The following is a 9,881-nucleotide window of genomic DNA, read 5'->3' as shown; positions in this document are numbered from 1 at the left end:
CCAAAAAGAACTGAACAAGCCAATCACTGAGGAGATTTACAAGTCAAGAAATCACTGAAAAATATCAATGGAAAATTACTAAATTGATCACAGGGCTTCCATGAAGAAAGTTCATTAATATTGTTATTATTTTTATCATTATTTTCAGGCTAGATCAAGAAAACAATAATAAACCAATCAATAAATCAATAATAACAATACTAATAATAACAACAGTAATTTTTTGTTCAATCCTTTTCAGATCAGTGCAAAACAGCAAACCTCAGTCATGTGCTGTAAACATGATGCTTACTTACTATTAAACTGTAAGGCTTTGTTCAGACTATACACCAAATAGTTCTGGCCCCTGCGTTTCTTTCCTTATTAACCTCCGGTAAATTGCGTTGCGTCTCCAATACAGTAGTGCAATGATTGACAGGATAAGGGCAATGGAGGAAATAACAATAATTGCAATAACATGACTTGGCATGTCCTTGCCCCCTGAAAAATACAAGTAGAATTGAAATGGTTACAGCAGTACTTCAAATAAATTGAACTGCTCAAAGAGTTAATCATAACAACAACTACCTTATGAGTGCAGACAGGCCTTTTTGTATTTTAAGAAATTTTTTTCCCACCTGTTTGTGTTTGCTTGTTTGTTTGCTTTGCTTAAACATAACTCTAAAAAATCAGTAAAACTTTTTTCAATAATAACAATGATAATAATAATAATAATAACAGCAACAACAACAACAACAATAATAATAATAATAATAATAATAATAATACAGTAAAACACCGCGAAAAAAAACCCTAGATTTTTTGAAGTTTGGCAAAATAGATTCTTATACTTTGGAGTACTTATTGGAAGTTTAGGCTAAATAGGTTCTTAATTTCACCCGGACGATCAAACTCAACCTACTTTTGAAGAAGGATACTGTTGCTGATTACTCTTGTTGGAGTAGTCAATCAATAAAAATTGGTATCGATAAAAATCAGTAGCAATCAAGTCATTTTTATCGATTGATAACAGAAATCGGTGAAAATCGATAATCTAAATTGCTGTGTCAAATTGATATTATCAGGGCTCAAAGTTTAAATTTGAGTTTGGGAGCACTTGTGCTACCAGATGTAAATTTTTAGGTGCACTGCCGAAATTTTGGGCGCACAGCTGAAAATTTTAGGAGCACAGCTAATATGTTGGGAGCACCTATTTCAAAAGAAAAAGTAAAAAGCTCAACAGTGCCACGTTTATTTGTCATCTTCAGGTTGTTACTTTTACTTCAGTTCTGTGATTGATAAAACACAGCCGATTTGCTATGCAGTAATACCATTGTGATTTTTAATACTAATTTCTCTTTTTGACAGTACAGTTGTGACTAAAGAAAACTTACACTTGAAAAACAATTCAAAACTGAACGAGAATGAAAATTAATCTTTAATGAATTTGTTAAATGCGCAATGACTTACATGTAACTGGAATACGACTTAAAAAACTTTCTTACCTGGAAAAAAGGCTCTTAATCCGCACTGTTTTTGTTTTGATTGACGTTAAAACTGAAAGTATGTGTTTTGTTCGTAGCATATATTTGCATGTGTCAGCGGTGTTTATTACAAAACAGAAGAGTCTGGGATGGAGTAAAACATCGAAACAAAAAAGAACATTCGAGTTCATAGAATCCATTGGGAGAAAAGACCAATTAAACATACACCGTCTTTCTAGTTCGGGTTCGTAAGTATAGTCAGAAGTAAGTCAGTCGCACTGTGCCTTGGGTTTTATGGCGCACAGGTGCGATTACACATGAAATTTTAGGCACACAACCAAAAATCCAGTCGCATACACGACCATTTAGTCGCTAACTTTGAGCCCTGTATTATCGATTTATAATGGAAGTCCGCCATGGTTGTTTCTTGGCACGAGTCAGATAATACAGCTGGGAAAACACATCCACAAGTAACAACTGATCAACAAACATGAAAATGAGAAATGTGGAACCTATTACACACACAAGCTTCTCTCTAAAACTATTCATTTTATACATAATAACAAAAACGGTTCAGTTTTATAATTACATTCAGTTCTCTCAGGCAAGTATCACTAGAAATACAACCTTAGTAAAGAGTCCCAGCCTAAATCTCAGACATCCCCTCGAGTCAAAGGGATGTCTGAAATTCATTCACAGATTTCCCTCGATAAATTTTCACCATTTCCATTATCAATCGATAAAAATCACTCACTTAATTGCTAACGATTTTTATTGATTTCAATTTTTGTCTATTGGCCACTCCAGGATGTAACCACACCACTCATATTGCCAAGAATACTGACAAGTTACCAACAATTATCTCAAAATTATTATCGAAGCTGTTATCAACCCCACTTTGATAACTGAACATGCAGCTGCTAAAAATACATTTTCTCTGACAATATACATGACATTACTTACTGATCTGTGCTTCAGAAGGATGTACTTCGGGAGTTGGATTTCCACCTGTGAGAAGTTGGTTAAAACATCACTGATTATTATTATACATGTACAATGATACATACATACATACACACACATACATGAATCTCCATAGCTTTAAAAACCCTGGCCTTCACCTTGCCAGGTCTAACTCACCCTGTTCACAGTTATTGCCCGAGAATCCTTCCATACAAGTGCAATTGTATCTCCAACCCTCCATTCCTTGACATGTTGCATTGTTCCAGCATGGACTGGATTGACATGGATTCCAAATACCTGTGATTCGTAGAAAAAACATGGGCTTAGGGAGTAGGCAAAAACTGACCAGAATCAAGGATCTTAAAAAAGAAGAGAACATTGCCTGGCTAAAAGCCTTCTAGCAAATGATATCTCAGTCATTTTTTTGTCGGGGATATAAAAACAATCCTTTGTCTATTCTCTATTCGTCTTCTATATATTACTACTGTACCTAGAAAAGACCAACCACTCCCCCTCCCCCTCCACACACACCACTCTGCCTTAAAAAAAAAAAATGATTTATATAAATACATTGTAAGTAGATAAACTATGGTCTTTAAGTTCACATAGTGCTAATGAACTGTTTAACATAATGGTTAAACTTATGAGCAAGAAAATGGCTGAGTGGCATCATTACTTCAGAGAATGCACCTCAGTTACAAGGTTAAGGTGATTTCTTTCCATCATGCTCGTAAGGTTCACCATCTGTAGGGCCTCTTGTACTTAAATCTATGGTTGCTATTCTATAATATATTCATGTCATCAGTGAATGCAAGACATCAAAACATTTTTGTTATTTATGATGGGAGCATTTCAAAGGCATCCATGTTCTGAAAAGTGGAGTGAGTTTATTGTGGTTTATTTGCTGGGTTTGCAGTTTATAGTAGGCCCCTGAATTAAGTGCCAGTGTTTCACACCCCTTATATTCACTTAATGAAAATTGAAAAAGTTCAAAAACCTTACCTCCTGAAGCATTTTCCCTCTCTTCTTGTCCCTCTAATAACAAAAAGTGATATCAACCAGATTTTAATTGTATTCAGTTATTCATATTTTCTTATTGCATAACACATGTACTACTGAAATGTAATAATAATAAAAAATTAAAGTTATATCTCCTATATATATTGTACTAAATATAAACTTGATGATGATTATTTTGACAGATTTATGACATTTCATTCAAGTAATTCTCTTAGGCATTATTTTTGTCAGTTCACTGATGGATGGCAGTGGCGGATCCAGCGGAGGGGCCTGGGGGGCCTGCCCCCCCTTATTTTTAGACCAAACTGCGGCCCGAAGGTCAAAAAGATTTTTTTGGAGACCGGAGACCCAGAACATGCCATTGCACTCGTGCAATTAAATGGCTTTTTGTCACTGCTAGCCAAAAAACTCGTGTTCTAATTTTAAAAAAGCCTAAAATATCAAACATTTTGTTACAGTTATGATTAATAGTAACTGGTAACAGAACTTTGTGTCATCCAATTCAGTCTGTAACCTAGCATGCCCCAAGATATCTGATACTCAGTAACCTTTACTGTAAGTGATACTTTTGTTCCTCTGGTGAAAAGACCCAGCAAGGTTGATAACTTATTTCACATTTCTTCCAGTGAATTACCATAATTTGGCAGTTGACACAACCTGCCCTTTGTGTGTTGTGTATTTCACTATCACAAAATTTGCGCTAGACTTAAAAGTCTTCGATAATAAAATCATGACTTTCCCTTCAGAGTTAGAAATGTTAGGTCGCTACTGTATGAGGTAAAACTGATAAAAAGTCACGATCTGTGGAAAAGCAAGCTGGTTTCAATACATGTGACATCGGTGGTTTCAGTATGCTATTAACTTTTGCAAATTTGTAGTATTTTCTATCTTGCTACGAACATGAACAATACACTCGGAGGTTTCTTTTATCATTACTTTATTCAGCGTTATCTATGACTCCCTATTTTTTGCTGTACGTTTTGTGGTAACTTTTGAAAAACTGGCAAAAACATTTCAGTTTTTGAAAGCGGCTATTCAAGATCGCATTTCATTCTCTTTTTCTGCTATTTGGAAAAAACAGCTCATATGTCAGTGGTTTGGGCATACATATCTTTGTGGCTTTGTATGTTCAGATGTTTGTTACAGGGGCCAATAAGGTTGAAGGTACTATGAGTTGACGCATAAGAACCAATCAGATTTTGGCATCTAACTGTTAATGATACTGCTTAAGGTCAAACAAGGGCACTTAGAGACATTTTTGATTCTTCAGAATTTTTACTTCTTTTATTACTGCTAAAGGTGTTTAGAAGCATGGCATTGAAATATCTTCATGATTCAAATGCTAAGTACAGTGATGCAGCTGATGATGGGTCCATATTTTAGTGTGGGTGCTGCTTCAAGACATTTGACCTAATTCAGCTATCGCGGGCGGTACAATGCACGTACCTCATAATTCATGAGTTCTGTTTTACCTGCTTCAAGGTAGAGTATAAAAGATCATATATTAATTTTTCAATGTTCGTCCAATAAAACAATAACTTAAATTTAGATATGGACTTTAATTCGGAAGTTTGCGGCCTATAAATTGTTGTTTTAGAAGTTGAAAGGCAAGGCGAGTATTGTTAATCCTGTAAACAATCTTTATTCTCTTGCATACAAAGTTCAACAGACCTTTTTCGTACTGGCAAAAAAACATGAATTAGGTGAGGAACATGATACATGCTTGCTGATTAAGAGTTATTATAGTTATGGAAATGTATTTTATTTTATCAGTAGAGATGCATAACTTAAGTCGAAACGGTAGTGGTCAGGGAATAAAAAAGGAAGAAGCTAGTTGACAAAATACCGTAAAATTCCAAAAATAAGCCACTCCATGTATAAGCCCCTCCAAATATAACCCCCTCAAACTCGTAACGCAAAAAGCCGTCTGTTAACTCCAAGTATGAGCCCCCCAGGGGGCTTGTACTTGGAAATTGCCCTCAAATGCAAAGTGAAACAAAGAAAAATGGTAAATTTCCTACCTAGAATAAGGCTAACCAAATAGATTTTCAAATGCAAATTTCCCTCCGTACATAAGCCCCTCCAAAATTAAGCCCCTCAAAAAGGGCCTTTGAAAAATTTAAGCCTCGTGGTTTGCACGTGCAAACTACAGACTTGCTTTTTACAGTAATAATAGTAACTTGAACGTATGAAGACACTTTCGGTTTTGTAACTAGTGCCTAAGCAAAGGCTCTTTTCTTTTAAGAAGCAATAACTTATAACCTTTAGAATTAAGTCGTCAGACTTAATGCTGTTTAATCAAAGTAGAATTGCACGTGACAACCTTGTGAACAATGATGATGCAACCATCTACAACAATGATGAAAATCGTGATATTTCTAAGCTATTCGGTCTTCGACGACCTTCATTATTTTTAAAAACCATGAAGAAACCTTGAAACCTTTGAGTCTTCCCTCTAAGCTATGTTTGGTGAGTTGATATTCATAGTACTTAAACAATTTGTTTATTTTCCACCAGATGTCTGGAGGAAAGACAAAGAAAAGTGAATCAGTAGCAGGGCTCAAAGTTAGCGACTAAATGGCGCATATGCGACTGGATTTTTGGTCGTGCGCCTAAAATTTCATGTGTAATCACACCTGTGCGCCGTAAAACCCAAGGCACAATGCGACTGACTTACTTCCGACTATACTTACGAACTCGAACTAGAAAGACGGTGTATGTTTAATTGGTCTTTTCTCCCAATGGATTTCTATGAACTCGAATGTTCTTTTTTGTTTCGATGTTTTACTCCATCCCAGACTCTTCTGTTTTGTAATAAACACCGCTGACACATGCAAATATATGCTACGAACAAAACACGTACTTTCAGTTTTAACGTCAATCAAAACAAAAACAGTGCGGATTAAGAGCCTTTTTTTCCAGGTAAGAAAGTTTTTTAAGTCATAATCCAGTTTCATGTAAGTCATTGCGCTTTTAACAAATTCATTAAAGATTAATTTTCATTTTCGTTTGACACACTCATTGTTGTCAGTTTTGAATTGTTTTTCAAGTGTAAGTTTTCTTTAGTCACAACTGTACTGTCAAAAAGAGAAATAAGTATTAAAAATCACAATGGTATTACTGCGTAGCAAATCAGCTGTGTTTTATCAATCACAGAACTGAAGTAAAAGTAACAACCTGAAGATGACAAATAAACGTGGCACTGTTAAGCTTTTTACTTTTTCTTTTGAAATAGATGCTCCCAACATTATAAGCTGTGCTCCTAAAATTTTCAGCTGTGCGCCTAAAATTTCGGCAGTGCGCCTAAACATTTACATCTGGTAGCACAAGTGCTCCCAAACTCAAATTTAAACTTTGAGCCCTGAGTAGTATGAGGAACGAATCAGCTATGAGCAGCAGTTCTCGTTTTCATTAACGTACAGCAATGCCCAATTTTGCACAAAACATAGCCTTAATTTAGGATTAAAACAGTAGATTACCTATCACTGAAGCATTCAAAATAGCTCATGCATGTAAGACATGCCTATGTTTAATTTATGCAGTCGCATGCGATGCATGGAAATAAAAACTTCACAGATATATAAACAGTTCAAAGTTGATAGTTCAAAAGATAGAATTGATACAAAAATACAGAGTTAATTTTCCAAACTTCTAGATAAAAACCTTTCATTGGTCCTTTCTTATCACCTAAAAACTTAACACGCAAGTGTTGTTGGTCAGTGTTTATGCTGTCTCGAGTATTGTTCCGGTTTTGTCTCATCATGCAACGTTCTTTAAGCCTTACCTAGCAAGATCCAAGGGCCCCTGCTTGCAGGGTAAAAATGGGTAAGGGACAACGTCAGCAAAGATAAATGTTTCCAGCGATAGAACGTTTTGGATATTCTGACCAATCCTGACAGAGTTACACTCACTGTCCACTGCCAATTTCGCTATTTACATACTACTGTTTTGAGATTAAAATAATTAATTTGCCCCTTTCCTAAAAAGTCAGCCAGCCACAATTCTATGCAAAAGAAGGATGATAAAGTTGGCATCAAAACTGCTAATAAACAAAAAAGGCAAAGGAAAAAAGAGAGCGAGAGAGAAAGATGGAAATAGATTCGCCAAAAAAGGACCAAATTTTGGCCTTTGCGCATACGTGACAAACAAATAAGCTTTTTAATTGCGTCAGATTAGTCGAAAAATATGCCTTTTTTCTTGCAAAACTCATTTTTTGCCATTTTTATGCTAATTAGCCAAAAACCTGTGCAAAGAAGAGGAACTGGTGAAAAATGCAGTTTTTTCGCTACTCGCCGGCTGTCACCAAAGGGTTAATAAAGTTACTGATCTTTTTTAATTGGGCTCCTAGAAACGCGGCTTGGGCTGTTAACTTTTTATTTTAGGAGCCGAAGGGCTCCCAAAAATTTTTCTTAGGCAGCAGCCTTGAGATTTAACCCCAGCAGAAACAAAAGTTGATTATCTTCCCTTTGAAAAGGTTCTTTACAAAGAAAGAAATGGATTCAAGCGATATGGCACGGCAAATGGAAGTACCTTACAATCATGGAGTCAAAAGAACGAAAGTGAGCTTGCTTCACTTCAGAAGAGAAGACTCATGAAACTATTTAATGGGAGAATTCCTGAGAGATGGTTCTGTTTCAAGTTCACTTCCTCCATTCTCTTATTACCAAGGAAATGTAAACATTCTTGAGAACAAGTGAAGCCGCCGTCGCAACTTAGCAATCCTTAGGAGCTCTCAGGGAGACTTCTGTGAATGAAATGTTTACAACGAGGCTGAATGTTTTCACATTCTTCACGATCCTGTGTTCAAGAGTTTGAGCAGTGCCATAAAAGTAGCAAACCCTTCGACAAGTTGAATCAATAGATCACGCGCAAGGGCAAATCTGACAATGCTCGAATACTTGCACGCTCTTTCCCTGCCAGAACCTTTTTCCTTCTTCTTACTTTCTTAGTTCGCCACAGTTCCTCTGTTAAGTTTTTCAGTGCACTTTGATCATAGGACTGTTCTTCAAACATGTCGTGTTCTTCTGGTTCTTACATGGTTTCACAGGCCTGCCACCCTGTTGTGTTTCATTCACACTCGTCACTATTGTTATATTTTAATGCAGCTGTTTCCAGGCTGAAATCTAAAAGATCTTAAAGTTGACAGCGGATGCTCCCATTCTTGAGAATGCTTACCTTTTGTTGGATAAATAACAGACCATGCAAAAATCATAGAACAGCACCATTTCTTACGAAAATTCTTTCATTCAAATACTTTTGTGAGTACCCTCTCCTAAAGAAAGTGAAGCGAGCGCACTTGTGTTTTTGCTGTTAAGTGTTTCCCATCACCGAGCCGAATTGCATGAATCCTTAACTTTCTTTTTGAAAAGACCTCAGGAAAGTAAAGGTTGTTCCAGCTAAAGTAAAATCCCCTTTTTGGTGGTACTCAGGCATGCAACAACTGGAAGCAAACCATATCAATCAACTCAATCGCTAAGACATACAGTCAAAACAAAACTCTTGAGGCCTCACTAGCCTCGCTTTCACGCAACTAGACCCGGGTCGGCCGAGAGGTCCGCCATATTTGAATTTGGTGTATAACCAGAACAAAAATGTCTAAAATCTTGGGCATTTACCATGTTACACGCCAGGGCTGTCAATAACGGCCGGTAGCTGGCCCAAACCACGGCTAGGTAGGCATCCTTAGCCGGCTACTTTTCTCCTTCTACCATAACTGCCAACAAAAAATAAGCACCATTGAATAAAATTGTAAAGCATCCGTGTTCCAATTTGAATGACATTGAACAGGTTTAGGTCTGTGGAACGTTCAAACCATGCGATGTTGTGGAATTCCTGCAACATTTCTATGGCATTGTTCCCAGTGTTGCGAGTATTCTGGCAAAACAACATAGCATCTGCAGTGGAAAAAAATACCTCTTGGAAACCACTGGAAATGCCATTTCAGAGACCCAAGATATCCCTAGATGCCTCAGCACTCAAGAAATTGTGCCTTTGGTGCGAGTTCTAAAGCTGCCTTCTATTCATTATCAGCCTGCTACTTGAAAACTTTTTGACAGCCCTGCATGCACATGTATAATCACTGTTTTTTGGGGTGGATATGTTATTTTTATTTCAATTCACATTAAACTACATGTATCCACAATTTTTTTTCTTTCAAACTTAATATCTAACCCAGAATAAATTGAAGTGTTGAAATAGTGATAAAATTTTGAATTTGTCTGGATAGCTTGTGCTACTGAGTATTATTGTTTGAAACACTTAAACACTTGTAAACTGGTTTTCCTACAATGAATGCATTAATTGCATTTGATTTCTAATCATTATAAATCAAATTGCTACAAATCACACCTCCCACAAAGGAAAAGTTGCACAATGCTGAAGACAATGCTTGATGGAGAGCATAACATCACTCAACACTGTGCAACTTTTTATTTA

General features: G+C 36.4%; 1 protein-coding gene across 1 annotated transcript in view; it reads right to left on the bottom strand.

Annotated features, from left to right (window-relative positions):
• Nucleotides 1–322: 322 nt before the first annotated feature.
• Nucleotides 323–9,881, bottom strand: part of LOC140948870 (uncharacterized) — a 13,178-nt gene continuing 3,619 nt past the window's right edge. Inside the window, exons 3-6 of the mRNA XM_073398138.1 lie at nt 3,429–3,461; nt 2,604–2,723; nt 2,427–2,471; nt 323–480 (exon numbers count right to left, since the gene is read on the bottom strand). Of these exons, the coding sequence (XP_073254239.1) occupies nt 323–480; nt 2,427–2,471; nt 2,604–2,723; nt 3,429–3,461 (356 nt within the window). The remainder of the gene's footprint in view (nt 481–2,426; nt 2,472–2,603; nt 2,724–3,428; nt 3,462–9,881) is intronic.

The sequence above is a fragment of the Porites lutea genome, chromosome 9 (genome assembly GCF_958299795.1).
Source record: "Porites lutea chromosome 9, jaPorLute2.1, whole genome shotgun sequence".
In the NCBI taxonomy this organism is placed as follows: domain Eukaryota; kingdom Metazoa; phylum Cnidaria; class Anthozoa; order Scleractinia; family Poritidae; genus Porites; species Porites lutea.
The sequence above is the reverse complement of the archived record's forward strand: the minus strand, read 5'-3'. Positions and strand labels throughout refer to the sequence as shown.